The following is a 15,122-nucleotide window of genomic DNA, read 5'->3' as shown; positions in this document are numbered from 1 at the left end:
CAGGGAAGCCCACAAGGTTTTAGGCAACACTAAGCTTTTACAGGCCAGGCAATTTCAGACTCACAGGAAGTAATGCATGGTGAGAAAAACCATAGAATGAAGATGTCATCAACATGCAAGAGAGCGGGAAACACTGGCCAGCCACTTCACTGTAGGAAAAGGAATAAAATGCTTCTGGGGGTAAATAATACAAATAATACTCTAAGTGTAGATGATAGATTCTGAGCTCTGACTTACACTCCTAGAAAGTAACCTAACTGAGCCAGGCGTGGTGGCTCACGCCTGTAATCCCAGCACTTTGGGAGGCCGACGCGAGCAGATCACCTGAGGTCAGGAGTTCAAGACCAGCCTGACCAACATGGAGAAACCCTGTCTCTACTAAAAATACAAAATTAGCCAGGCGTGGTGGCACACGCCTGTAATCCCAGCTACTTGGGAGGCTGGGGCGGAAGAATCACTTGAACCTGGGAGGCAGAGGTTGTGGTGAGCCGAGACCATGCCATTGCACTCCAGCCTGGGTAACAAGAGTGAAACTCCATCTCAAAAAAAAAAAGGAAACTAATTGATTAATTCTAAAAAATTGTTAAGGTCACATAACCTTTTATATTAAAACAAAAGAATGTGTGGGTGACAGGGGAGTAGGGATGAAGAGAGATTGATTAATGGGTAGAAATTTACATTTTGGTAGAAGAAATAAGATCTAGTGTTTGATAGATCAGTAGGGTGATGATAGTTTACAATGCTCTATTGTATATGATCATGCCACTGCACTCCAGCCTGGGTGACAGAGTAAGACTCTATCTCCTAAAAAAAATTTAAAGCAGCACTTTTTAGGAGACACACAAGATTATTCTTCCTAAATATCAGCCTCACTGACTATGGCCATTAAAGGTATAAACTAAACACAAGAAATTTTCAGAAAAAGGACAGGAAATTTCATCCCAACACAAGAAAGACAACATAGACAACGGCAAAATGTACAGAGATGGCTTATTAAAATGACCAAAAAGATGAAGTGGTTTCTGCAAGAAGCAATATTGAGCTAGTCAATCTCTTCAGTCTGGAAACACAAAGATTAAGGGGAAGAGGGCAACCTCTCAAAGCCTTAAAGGATACAGTCAAGGAAGAACATGAACTCATGAAATTTGGACAGTTAAAATATTGAGAGAGGCAAATGCAGGATCTATAAAACAAAGTTCAGTTTACCCCTTCCTCATTCATTCATTCAGTCCACAAATAGTTGCTGAGCATCTATTACATGCCTGACCCTGTGCTAGGCAATAGGGGGATCAGGAAAACCATAGTCACTGCCTTCTGACACACAAACTCTAATGGGAAATACAGATATTAAGCTGATGTTTTTACAGATAAATATTTACTCAGTTTCATCAAATGTAACATTCCATTAGTTTCACCATCATAATTGTAAGTCACCATTAATTGTAAGACACTTGCCAGTTTCAGAAAGATTAAAATGTAAAAAAAAAAAAACCCATAAATTTTAGAATTGACAAAATATAGTTAAGACAAGTGTGGTAAGTGCTGTTAGAGAAACAAAAGGATATCAGGAAATGATAAATCAGGGATGGCTAAACTTGAGATATGAGAGAATCTGAGTTCCTGAGGGGTACACGGGCATCATACGAGTGCAAAGGGAGGAAAAGGCAATGCAAAAAGATGGAATATCGGCAGCTTTGCCATAGAGTCTTGTGCCATACTGAGGTAGGAAGGAGCTCAGGGCACCAAAGGAATGGAAAAAAAGGCAACGTGGCCAGAGAAAGAAGAGGAGACGCGCTGCAGCCGAGGCTGGAGAGGAAGGCAGCACAATTGCCAATGCCTGTGGGAGTTCGACAGGCCACGGAAATATCTGATGGGGTGATGGGAGGCAGGTTAACACAACAGAGGATGATGGGGGCGGTAACATTCTGAACAGGGCACGGCCAGTCTAAAGATGTTTGGAATCTAATCTTGTAAAATGCTACATGGGCCATAGAAAATGTTTCTGGAGACTCTATGTGACCCATAGGCTACCATATTAAGGAACTGGGGATTTAGCAGAGAGTAAATGGCAAGCCAAAAAAAGATTTTAAGCCTGGGTGTGAGATGATCAGATTTATGCTTTAAAGGCATCATCACTCTGTATCAGTAAATAAAGAAACAAAGTACAGAACAGTGTATACAGTGTACTACATATACATGTGGGAGAATGACAGCCAGAGAATAAAAGGGGGAATATGATTAGATGCTCGAATGGGCAAAAATTATCTCTGAAAGAATACCTGAGAATCTGCCAACATTACTGGTGGTGTCTTGGAAGGAGACTTATATGTCCGCAGTACTTTCTGCATTTTGATCTATGGGACAGAGCTACCTATTAACAAAACAAGTGAATAAACTGAAACAATAAAATAAGCAAGTGGTTGAAACTTCACTCTGGCCACCATGAACTAAAGAAAGAAAGTGTGAAGTCATGCAGAAGGCTACTGCAAGGGGTCCAAGCCAGAGGGGATGGTGACACTAGTCAGGTGGCAGCAGAAATGAAGTGAAGAAATGCATTAAGAATATGCAATCAATAGGACTTGGTGGCTGATTGGATAGAAGGGTGAGCAAGAGTGAGGTGTCAAGGTTTCTCGACAGAGCAATTGTATGATTGGGAGTGAGAGCTGCTGAAAGATGGGAGAGGCAGTGAGTGGGAGTGAATAGAGTGGTTTTAGTTTTACGCAGGTTTAGTTGGAGATGCATGTGAGACATGGAAGTGAAGATGTTGCCAAGACAGCTGGAGAGGAGTCTGGGGCTCAGTAAAGAGGTCTGGATTGAAAATGGAAATCTGGGAGTACCTGTCTCAAATTAGGTCGCCCAGGAAACAGACTCTGAAATGGGGATTTGGGGTTTGGGGACTGCTCTCAGGATCAACACCTGTTGGGAAGTGAGGCAAGCAGCACTGGGCTGGGGGAGGAGTTTAACAGCTCTGGAGCTGGATGGAATGAATGTCCTTTAGGGTTGTCCTGGTTTGAGGCAAGGGAACCAGTCCTTTATACACCCCACATTGACCAGTCATTGGACATGGGCCACTGTGGGAGGAAGTATGACCAAGGGCGAGGTGGTTCAAGTGGGCTAAAGGTAATTCCTGGAAACAACTCATCTGAGATGTCAGCCCCCTACACTCCCACAAACAGTCGGAATGAGCGCCTCCATCCAGTAGCAAAGCTGGGCTTGAGGCAGCACACCACAATATCCTACAGCACGCAAAAAGTCGAATCTCTCATAACAGTGACTTTCCCTAAAACCTTTGTCATTTGTCTCTGTCAATGCCTTTTTAGTGGGTGCGGCCTTCTTGTTGGAGTCTTGTAGAAGAGTCAGAAGCATCCCTGAGGAGTGACTTCTTTCTTCTTCTAGGAACCTACAGGTTTCAACAGCTCTAGACCAATTTTTACATTAGTTTCTTGGCTCAGGGTTTCCATAGCTGGCAAGTAGTGCAAAATCAAGCCTCATAACATCCTACGGCTAGGGCTAGGTTTTAGAGTGTGACTTTGTTTTCACCGAGGTCCCAAGATGGACAGTTCCTTAGCTTACTGGCTTGAGGGCAGCATTTTTCTATTACCTATTCAGGGACAGGATAGTATCTTTTGGTTCCTGGTTCTAAGCCAACTCCAGCTTTGCACTGTACACAAGTGGCCTGGAACCTTGACTCCTCCCAGCTGAATGACTTAAGAGAACCTGACAGCCCCGAGCTCAAGCTCTCTGCTGTGGCCACCTCACACAGCATCTGCACAGTGTTTGATATTGTGGTTATGTGCTTATGTGTTCTCTTATAGACTGAGCTCCTCCAGGACAGGGCCTGGGTTTTTGCACCCATCACAATGCTTCCCCTGGGGCCCTGCACAGATGGTCTTGTGTACTGAACTCTACATAATCTTCTAAAGGTCACCACTAAGGGCTTGAGTAGGGCCTTCCTGACTCTGACCTAGTTTCTCGCTGTTGGTGGAACGGTAGGGGTGAGGGGCACCCTGCAGAGGTTCCCCTTTTTATTTTCTGCTCTTTAAAATCAAAGGAAAAAGGCAGGGCTCCTCCAAGCAGGGTTTACTCCAGTGCAGCAACTCCCCTGTTGCCATCAAGGTTCACATTCTGCCACCTCAGCTTCATATGCTGAGACAGAAAAAGCAGCAGGAAGACTTGTTTAACATTTATTCCCAGGATTTTTTTTAATTTCCTCTGAAACGAATATGAATACACTAAGGTCTTTACACTCTGCAGGAGCTAATCCCCCACTGGAAGCTTTGGGGAACCTCATTCCTTCTTGCGGATGCGATCTGTCGACACAGGCGTTCCTTCAGGCTCTTTTGAAAGGCCCACAGTGGATGGAAAGGCGCTCTCTTTGGAGCTCTATTACATTTATAATACGACTTTTTTAAAAAGAAAATAACATAGGAATTGCTTCCAGAACCCATATGCCTGTGTGAACTGCTGTCTTCTCTGAGTCAAGGCGGCTTTCAATGAGCTGTCCGGGCAGTGAGTGTACCCACGGCCGCCCTGCTTTGGGGCTGCCGGCGGAGGGGGCATGTCCTGAACCCAAACCCACCGCACACTCTCGATAGGAAATGTGTACTTTCAATGTTGAAAGAACCATGGGAAGAAAGTTATATTTTTATAAATGAAAGTGCTTAATATTACTCACTAAGTAAAATCATATTTTCCTTGAATGCCTTGGTCCAGGTATCAATTTCATTAACAACAACAAAAAATCTGCCTGAAATATTTAATCCCTTCTAATAATGGTAATAGAAATTCTCAGTATTTATTCAGTGCACATTTCGTCATTGTTCACTGTGAGCAGAGCCCTATAAAGAGGCTCTGTGGAGGTATTTTATTGAAAAAGTCTTTGATCTCAAGAAGCTTCTTTTTAGGTACCAAATTTATTTTGTGGCTAGCTCAGTGGGATAAAAATTGTCTTGGAATTGCTAATCCAGTGGAGATGATTTAAATTACTCAGGGCTGTGGAGGCTATCTGTTAAATTATCTGTCCAGGCCCTTTTACACATTTGTGCCTTTAAATCACAGAGTATTTTCTTAGCACAGAAGAAGGAATCCTCATTTAGGTGTTCCCAGGTCTTCCAGTGAATCACATGGAATGAGAATCCATCTTAGAGGCAGTCAAAGACATATATCTCCCCCACACTATCTGATGAAGCCTTCTGCTGGTTTCTTGGGTGGCCAATCACATGACAGATATATGACTCTGAGACAGGAACTGAAATAAAATTCCTATAATACCCTTGGGGGAAAGGGGATTGTTACTCTTGAGCACTTTAGTCAATGGCTTAATTCCTTTTAAACGTTTCTCAACCCTTACTTAGAGCTCTGAACGGAACCCAAAAGGACTACTTAGTTTCCCTACTGAGTCTAGAATACTTCAAGCTGTTGTAGCTTTGCAAATTTTCTTTCAAGGACTTCAGGTGCTAAATGATATATCATATATCCTGGTAGAGTTTATTCAATACTCTAATCATCAATCTCAAGAATGCTTCACTCAGGTTAGACACTAGCAGAAAGAAGAACTGAAAAGCAAACTGGTATGTTTTTTCCAGAAAGTACATTTTTGGCATGGTGGCACCAAATCTGAAGGCCAGTGGTACGCTCTTAGACACCCATTGTCAGGTGGCTGTGAATGGCACACAGACCCAAAAATGCTCTACTCCAACCCCTCAATCCCTCCCGTCCATGTGACAGCATTGTCAGGTGGAAGCACCATGTGGATATGAGTCTCCCACTCCAGAGATCCAGATCAAGGGTAAGAAATGCATTTCCTAAGTGGTCACTCCACAGTTTCCATTTCTGGCTCAGAGCTCAGTAAGTCGTCATGCCATCCTTCCAGCTCCTCAGGCCAAAAGCCTCAAAGTCATCCCTGACTCCTCTTTCTCACTCAGCATCCAATGTGTCAGAAAATGCTGTTGGATTTACTTTTAAAACATATCCAGAATCCAACTACTTCTCACCACCTCCACCACTTCCATACTAGTCCAAAATACCATCATCTCTCCCCTGGATTCCTGCAAGCACCTCTAGCTGGATTCCCTGCTCTTCCCCCTGTCCAGTCTACTGTCCAGTCTCCACTCAGGGATTATTCCTGAAAAAAATTCAGTCAAATCGTTCTTTTTCTCAAAACCCTACAACAGCCCCCTTTGCCCAGCTCACACAGAGTTAGAGCCAGGGTCCTGACAATGGTCTCCAGGGCCCTACAAGGTCTTCCCTGCCCTAGCACGCACCCACATCTAAGTTAATCCCTCTTCACCTCACTCACTCAGCCGCACCCATGCTGACCTCTGTGATGCTCTTCCAACATGCCAGGAACATTCCCATCTTGGGACTTATAATTATCTGGCTGCCAGGAATGCTCTTCTACCTACTAACACATGGCTTGTTCCTTCACCATCTTAAGTCTTTGCCCAAAGGCCACCTTCCCAGTGGAGGTTACCCCGTTCACTCTCTGAAACTGTAACTCCCAACTCCTGGCACCTCTTTACCCCTTTTCTGCTTTATTGGCCCACAACACTTATCACCATCTGACCAACTATTTATTCACTTATATATCTGTTGATAATCTGTCTCCCCCCCATCAAAATGTAAGCTCCATGAGGGTAGGGATTCTTGTCCATTTTGTTCACTGCTGTATTTACATCACCCAGCAAAGACACTGGCTCATGGTAGGTGTTCCTTACACATCTGAACAATGAATGAATAAATATTTGGCCTTGATATGTTTACTCTAGACATTCCTCAACACACACACACCACAACAACAGCTTCAGAGTCTGTAGCAGGTTGTAGTAAAAGAAGAAACAGAGGATCTCCTGAGATTTCTAGAATCCTTTTGGATCAAACACTCTAGATGGTTACGTCAAGGTTCCAACCTACAGACAAGTCCATGTTAGCAGATGGGGAGGCTGGCTGATGCTGACGCCTTTCTGTGCATAGATAAAGATCTAGTTTTGGGGGCATGGGGCATGGAGCCATTCTGTTTGAGGCAGAGCACAGTGGCTTCTACGTCTACATTTGCCTCTCACTGCATACTCATGGCCAACACTGAGATTTTCTCCTATGAAAACAGGAACTCCCTCAAACGGGAATATGGCTGCAGAAAAGAAACTTTCCAGTGGAAGCTTGCAAAATAGAGGAATGTACTATATGTCCAAAGATTAATTTTTTGATTTGAGATTGGTTTTGGGGCTAGGGTAAAATAGAAAAGGAAGTTGATAGTAATAGGCTTTTTGACGATTTTCCTTTTTACAAAGAAATTAAAGACAAATGGGAAAGAAATATCTGACCATCAGCATTTTGATCAGTCATAATATGAGCGTTTTTAAATTGTAGTTTTTGTGTATGTGAGTGCATGTCTTAGAAAGTGGAGAAGAAAATGAAAAAAAAAACACTTTTTTCAAAATGAAGTTTCTTATCCATTATCAAAAGATATCTGTTATCTTTGTTTCTTTTTGTAGCATAACATCAAATTATCAGTTCACAAATTAGTCAATTTGGTGACAAGAAAACACAGTATCACTGAAACCAGTGTTTCTCACTGAAGCATATCAGAATAACCTAATTCTGTTCCAAATACTGGAAATCATTTTAAAATACTTTTCAAATAACTGATAGAGCAGAAATATAAAGTTTACATGAAAGTTGCTGCAAGTTCACATTTGCCTAGATGTTAATTCTTTTAAAGATAATGGTTGGCACGATAATAAAGATAGGAGAAAATTACATGTTTCCAGACACGGTTTTAGACAAAAAAATTTAGAAAGACACAAATTCCTCAGTCACATATCTACCATTTTAAATATTATTTCTCATGCAAATGACTATGTAGAAGGAAGCACACCCAATCAACTAAAGGGGTGTTACCCCTGATTAAATGTCACTGCTTTCTTATTACTTCATTTTTGCATACAGTGTGGCTCCCACAAGACTGTACACCCCTTCAGAGCAGAAGGTGAATCTTACACTGCTCTTGTAATCCCTAAGGTGGCAAGCATAGAACCAGACGCATAGTAGGTACTCAGTGAATACCAGCTGACTTAACTTGCTTCAACTATTATTTAAAATTCTGGCAAAGGCTTTGAAGTTGTTAACAAGTGAAGGACTGGCCCATACAGGTTAAGATGCCCTAGAGAAAGCAGATGACATGCAGGGAAAAGAAAACAATGGAACAGAGTTGTATATGTTTGTGTTACTTATTATAGTGAACCACGTTTCATGAGTTTCAAAAAAAGCTCTTAAAAAGTTAGCTTTGAAATAGGTATATTGAAATGTGAATTCAGAGCTAAAATAAATTCTTACAGTTTTCATCCTGGGCAATGCATTGTAAGGGGATCCCAAAGAAAGACGTATAGCTGTCATTGTACCACACCAGAAGCTCGGTGCCCCTAGGGATATCTATACAGGCTCGGTAGAATATATTCGACCTATTCAAAACAAAAGAAAACCCAGCTTAGTAATGCATAGGACTCATGTGCCCCCATCCATATTTTTATTGCCCCAAAAAAGTTCTGCTCAGCTCCATCTAAACAGTTTCTGTTTGTAATAAATTTACACCCAACTGATTGTCCCCAGCAACCAATTAGAGTCTGTAACTCAGTATGATAAACAGCATTCAGTTTATTTCCACAATGACTCTCCCTAGAATGAACTGGCTGAAGAGACAGATAATTTAGCCCAGGAGACATCAGAAAGGAAGAATTCATTAAAAAAAATTTCATCTCACACTAATGAGAAAATCCCCTCTCTGGAAAATTGCAAAGACACTGGTGCCCCAACCTCATATATAAATACTATTGATTTCTTATATGAAGGAAAAGCATTAAATGTATTGTTGCAACTTGGCATTGGGAGTTCCAAAATTTATAATAAAATTAAGCAGCTTTGTGATATAAGGACTCAGGGAAATAAAAATCCTCTCCACTGCTCTTCTTCTAAAGTTTGATACAGGAGAAGAGAAAAACCCTCTTATGTGAAATGGATGGAAATTCAATAAATACAAGAGGAGCACTTTACTCTGGCTGAAAGATTACACTCTGAAATGATACAGTGAAGGTACCAAGAAATAAACATTTTTTATAATAGCTTTGGTACTGTAAAAAAAAAATCTACGGATTAAAAGAGTGAGGAGACTGAGACTGTTTTTCTCAATGAAGAATTGCTACAAATATGAACCTCAAGTTCAAGATAAAAGTGTGTAGGCTTGGTGGGCCTTAAATTTCTCCTTTCTGTAAGGAATTGGCTGTAGCAGGGCAATTTGTTCCTTGTATAACACTGCAGACATAAGGCGAAAGCTTCTCCACATTTTTCATGGCAGTGAGATATGCACTTGTCAACATATTTTGTCACCACAAAGTGGCTCTTGGCAATAGGATCATAAAGATCAATAAAAAAGTGCAGATTCTCAATATTTTACTTGCAGCTGCAAAAATTTCATTTATCTTGTTATTTTCCTTACTTGCTGCCATTCTGTCTCACGAGGGCACTGCTAGCTAAGCAGAATGTTTTCCCCAACATTCTATGAATATCTTACAAAAACTCCAGCCAGTTGCCTAGCTCTTGCTACCCTTCCTCCCTCTGCATCTCCAAGAGCTGTGCATTTTATTAATTCTTTCCACTGCTACATAAAAAAATCAAAATTGGAGCTGAGCTATAAATCACTGGCATCTCCTAACTTGAGAAAAATTGAGTCTACTTTGTACTTCACCCTTGCAACATTTCATCTCTCGGTTTGGCTTCCCTTAATATAAACACTGCGCCCAGCAAATGAATGTGCTAAAACCAAATGACACACTTTGCTGCTGAAAGAGCAGAACTGTTTTCGAGCAATGGGTGGTCTTCTGAGGCACCGAGTAGGCCGAAAGGGGGAAAAAAATGTGTAAGCATACACCATTCCTTACAAGTGGGCAGAGCTTCCAAAACTCGCAGAAATCTCTGCATGTTGAAGCACATCAAAGGGATTTTTCCCTTTTCAGATAATATTTCCTTTGCTGACATGTATTTAGTATTGTGGTTGGATGACTCATAAAGATAGCTTCATGGCGTCCCAACGCAGTTGAAGTGGAACACATGCCAACAAACATTATTGTCAGCCTCAAAATAAAAACAAAACGTTCAGCTAAGGGTCAATCAATCAAGGGCGCTTTGAAGAAAATTCCATTTAGATATTACAAATCATAACAGAATGAATTTAAACCAGCTGACTTTTTGTGAAGAGGACATTCATGTACAATAAAAATTAGCCTGGCTCTTCAGGGTCCAACTTTTCTATTTTCTTACTCTTGGACATGGTCACTGGTGATGAATGCCAGTTTTTAAAATTGTGTTTTTGTATTTCATTTTGTAAAGATCTGAAATAACCAAAAACAGATCAGCAGAGAGAGCTCATAGTGTAAGCGCCATCATGAAAGGAGGAGTTGTAAAAAGCCCACTTAATATTGACAGACAGGCAATGACTTACCCATGCCCACCTTCCTCTTAGGGGGTTCTTGTTTTCCCAAATTCAGAATTTGCCTCAATAGCTCCCTGGGTACCCATTACAGAACCAAACTATCTCTTACTAAATGGACAAGCACAATCTTCACTAATTTTCTAGCTCAGAGTTTTATAAAAAACCTCACAACAGAAATGCAGCTGTAATAAAGGTGAATAAAGCCCACATACAGCAATGTAATGAAATACTGTCTTGTGCTACTTCATTTAAACCGTTACTTAATGAAATAAAACTGCACTGAAAACCAAGGCGGTGAGTCACATACTGCCCAAATTTTTTTTAATTGAAGACCTCAGAGAGCAAGCCAAATTTGTGCAGCCTTTAACCAACAAGAGGAAGAAAGTTAAAAAGAAAAAACTTAAGCTTCGTTTAAAAAAAAAAAGGAAAAGAAAATAAATAGCCATAGGCAGGACTCCAAGTTGCTGAGCACAGAGCCCTCTGCTTTGATGTGTCTGTGGTGCCTAATAAAGCTAAACAGTTGCTTCTGATTCTAAAGGGAACACGGCTGTTTATAACTGAGGTCATATATTTATACAGCACACGTTTTCGAGGGATTTTGAGAAAAGAAGGCTTAGTGGTGGCGCTTTTTTCCTATTTGATTTGTTTTTGCCTTCTCGTCTCCACTCCAGCCTTCCTTAGCACTAAGTGGAAATGCTTCACCAGCAGGTGCACTGAGAAGAACCGGCTGAGCGTCCAGGGAATCCACCCTGCTTTTCAGCTCCCCAGAGGCCTCCCTATGTGGACCCCCCTACGGGAAATGGGAATGGCTCCACCCTGCCTTTGTTATCCTCTGGGTTTTGCCTACACCTTTCAGGAAACCAGGGGCTTCTCTATGCCCGGAAACTGCCTCATCAACTGAAACGAATCCTGAATCATCAAAGGGCCAAACCCACTGCCACCTTTAGAGGGAGCAGGAGAGTTACCCTGTCTCTGTCACTGCCACTAAGTCTAACGGTTTTGGAAAGGTATCCTTGGGAAGGTAGAGAGTTCTTGGTTTCCCACGCTATTGTGCAAATAAAGCTATTCGTCAAAGGAGACAGCATGAAGGAGACTGAAAGCAAGAGACCTGAGGCTGAATCTCTGGCCTTCTACTTATCTGTGTGAATACGTCTGCTTGGGAAAAGCACCCCAAGTCAGTGGGTTTGCTGGGCTCATTCAGACCATTCTAGAAGTTCTAATGATGTGGGAGTAACTTCACCATGTGCACAGAGTGAAGGAGGCCATCTACTAGCACTTTTAATCCTAAATGTTCATGAATGCTCTTACTGTCATAGGAACTAAGGAGGTTTCAGAAACCTAGCAAAAAAGAAAAAAAAAAAAAATGTCTGCCAGTCCTTGCAGAGTTCTGCAGGATTTTTTTACCCACCAGCGGCAAGCCTGAATTTGTATATGCAAGCCAAATGGCTTCAGCTCTGTAGGTGGTAAATCAAGATATACTTTACCTGTACTGAACTACTGTTAGATTCTGTTCTCCGCAGTGCCTTGCACATCGGATATACCTCATCCAGCTCGACTTACTAGGTTCCCCACCATCAATAAAGTGCTGTAGTGTCCCATCCTGGTCATATATCTGGAGAAGAGGTCAGAAGGTCAAGTAGTTAGAACGAATCATCAGCAATCATTTTCCCTGCTTCCCTTGGTGTCTTTATGTGTCAGCTGCAGAAATTTATTGCCCTTAGGTTTGCTAGTGCTTATTGATGCTTGTGGACACTCAACCGGAATAACAGGAAAATATGTTTTGATGATGCAAGTCGATCATGTTTTTCTTATCAAGCCAATCTTCTCTGTATTAAACATATTTGTGGTATCTCACGGATGTGACCATATTTCCCAGAGAATATTTAACTGATTTTGACAGGCTAGTCTTAAGTAATGAGCTGCTGGATAAACAAAGCAAGCTGAAAGGAGAGGCTGCGCTGACATTGTTGTAACATCCACATTCGAGGCCCCCCAGTCTCAAACACACCACTGCCCAGAGGCATTCGGGAGGCAGTAACTGTCTGTTCAGCAGGCTGGGCGACACCTAGCAGAAGGCAGTTGGAGAGTTATGGAGCCGTAAAGAACTGGCAAAACAGACTCTGATTTGGGTGAAATAAATGGACTCTCACCTCAAAGAAGATGTAGGGCTTCTGTTTTCAGGACCTGAAACTAGTAGGAGAGGAGTCATTAAAAAAAAAAAAGAGAGAGAGACCCTCAAAAAAGGAAAGAAAAAAATGACTGTCTCCTACGAATCCTACATTTCTTAACTGAGTTGTCTAATTGTTACTGCCTCACATCAATTCAAGCAGATTTCCTTTCAAGATAGCATTTGAGAAAATGAAATCCGCTTCAAACTACTCAATAAGCATGGGACAAAAAGTCTTGTGAAAGCAACTAGGGAACCAAGCAAACACAGAGTCAGTGCCAACAGCAGAGGCAACAGCTTGCCTTTCCAGAAACGACTTCAGATCCAGGGCACTTAGGGGGACATGGTATCTAGAGGAGTGGGAGATGAGGAGGTCATGTATCCACAGCAATTTTAGAAAGTCACTCCCAGTCCTGGGGCCATCGAGGAAGCAGGGACAGTTAAAAAAGTTTCCTAAGGGTATGGTTCTCAGAAGGACCATCATGCACTGCACCTTTTCAGATAAAATCAGCAATGGGATCCTTCTTCTGGTAGCTACTTCTCCAGAGCATCCTGACAAATCATGTCTCTGACTCTTGCTAGTCAGCCCTTCCACTTTTCCTTCTCAAATAAGCATGGAAAATAAGTGTTAGAGAGAGCCTCACTGGTTGCATTTAGGCTCCAAAATTAGTATGGCCATTCATATTAGTTTAGCTCAGCAGTTCTATTCTGGGGGAGGGGGTGCAAACGGGCTTAGTGATGACAGTTTCTTTTTACTATCACTAGTCATTTAAAAACAGCTGAGTTTTTTTTACTTTATTTATTTTATTTTATTTTATTTTTTGCTTTTCTTGAACTCATTCCTCTCCAACCCCAACCTTTCCACTAACCCCACAATGAAAGACAAACATTAATCTGTTAAAAACAATTGAGAAGTTATGACTGGGTAAACACACCAGAGTGATCACAGCTGATAATCAATTTAGCTTGCGAAGACTGAAGAGACTCTTGGATTGTATTTATTTAAGGCTAATGACTTCTTTAAATTGGATAATGGCAAAAAATGGAAACATTGCATGGGGTGGCTACATCTGCTACATGAGCAATCTAATGATAGACAACATATTTAGGATTGATTACACTGTAGTTGTTACTGGTTTTGTTGTTGCGGGGTTTTGTTTTTGTTTTTTAGAAAAACTAGTTAAGATTAAAAATTTCAGCTCTGACGCTGTCATCTGAACCAGTTTCTTCAAAATTGCAACACTGACCAAAGCCATTTGTGTCCCTTAATGCCACTGTTAATCTTTAATGGAGTAAGAAATGTTGATGACCCACCCCCCTACCTTCCCTTCCCTCAAGAATAAACCTTCCATAGGGACTGCTGGTGAAAATTATTATGAAGCATTTTGAGAAGTGCACACAACAATCCTTCTTTGTGCATCAAGCCACTATCTTCAACAGCAAGTAAAATCCTCCAACATTTCTAACTATTGGGGGCTATCTTAACTGTTGGCTTATTTGATCACCAGCCACTAACCAGTCCACCTTGAAAATTAGTATGAAAAGTGTTTCCCCCTACACTCTTGTTTCAGCAATAATCTTAACTAAGTATATTGTGACTACAAGGAAATCTACAATTTTTGCCTGCCTGATGTAAACTGCTACTTGCCTTGAGGAAAAGTAAAAGGCTATTTGTCAGGCTTTTCCCGAATATCACACAATGTAGCACATGGCATGAGGTTTGGCTTTCCTGGCTTGAGCTAATACTAATATTATAATATTTCACATGAAACTGTGACGCAAATCCCATGCACCTACTTAAACCCCATAACTACATACCCAGAGTTGAACAAACTCATTCAACCTTGATACTGCTTTCTCCCTCAGCCCCCAGAGCCTAGCCATCATCAAACCCAGTTGAATTTGCCTTCTACGTACTTTTCAAGTGCATTTATGTCATTCTCTCCACTGTCAACCATTTTAGCCCAAATGAGATTTTTTTTCTCACCTAAAGTATAGCAAGAGCATCTTAACTAATTTAAAAAACATCAGAGAGAAAAATAAATGAAAAGAAAATCTAGCCCTTTTTTTTTTTTTTTGTAGTTCAGTTTTTGCATACATTGTTAAAACAGAGAAGCTATGTTACCTAATGTTAAAAACTATCTGTTATCCTCTTGGGAAAATATTTGTAATACATATCACTATACTATCAGCCTCTGATTTCTTTTGTGATTGTTGTTGCTGCTATTTTCAAATCATTGCTTTTGGTATGTTCTTTCTCCTTTATCAATAGGAGTGGAAATATAAGAAAAAGGGAGACCTAATTCTTACCTTTTTAAGGGAATTTTAACAGTATTGAATCTAATTCTATTTATTGGGACATTACACATATGGTTGAAATAATGATCACACAATTTCTCACTCATTACAAATCATGCATGGCATTAACCAAAAGCTACCACAAGAAAGGAGTTGTATTGTGATCCTGGATAT

At 41.1% G+C, this 15,122-nt stretch overlaps 1 protein-coding gene across 2 annotated transcripts in view; it reads right to left on the bottom strand.

Moving 5' to 3' along the window:
- Positions 1–15,122, bottom strand: part of PRDM6 (PR/SET domain 6) — a 100,269-nt gene that overhangs the window by 19,983 nt on the left and 65,164 nt on the right. The window contains exons 4-5 of one of the 2 annotated variants that reach the window (XM_055298606.2): positions 11,968–12,095; positions 8,335–8,459 (exon numbers count right to left, since the gene is read on the bottom strand). The exons of the other annotated variant lie outside the window; for it this stretch is intronic. Of the exons in view, the coding sequence (XP_055154581.1) occupies positions 8,335–8,459; positions 11,968–12,095 (253 nt within the window). The remainder of the gene's footprint in view (positions 1–8,334; positions 8,460–11,967; positions 12,096–15,122) is intronic. 2 annotated transcript variants of the gene reach the window in all.

The sequence above is a fragment of the Symphalangus syndactylus genome, chromosome 11 (assembly GCF_028878055.3).
Source record: "Symphalangus syndactylus isolate Jambi chromosome 11, NHGRI_mSymSyn1-v2.1_pri, whole genome shotgun sequence".
In the NCBI taxonomy this organism is placed as follows: Eukaryota; Metazoa; Chordata; class Mammalia; order Primates; family Hylobatidae; genus Symphalangus; species Symphalangus syndactylus.
The sequence above is the reverse complement of the archived record's forward strand: the minus strand, read 5'-3'. Positions and strand labels throughout refer to the sequence as shown.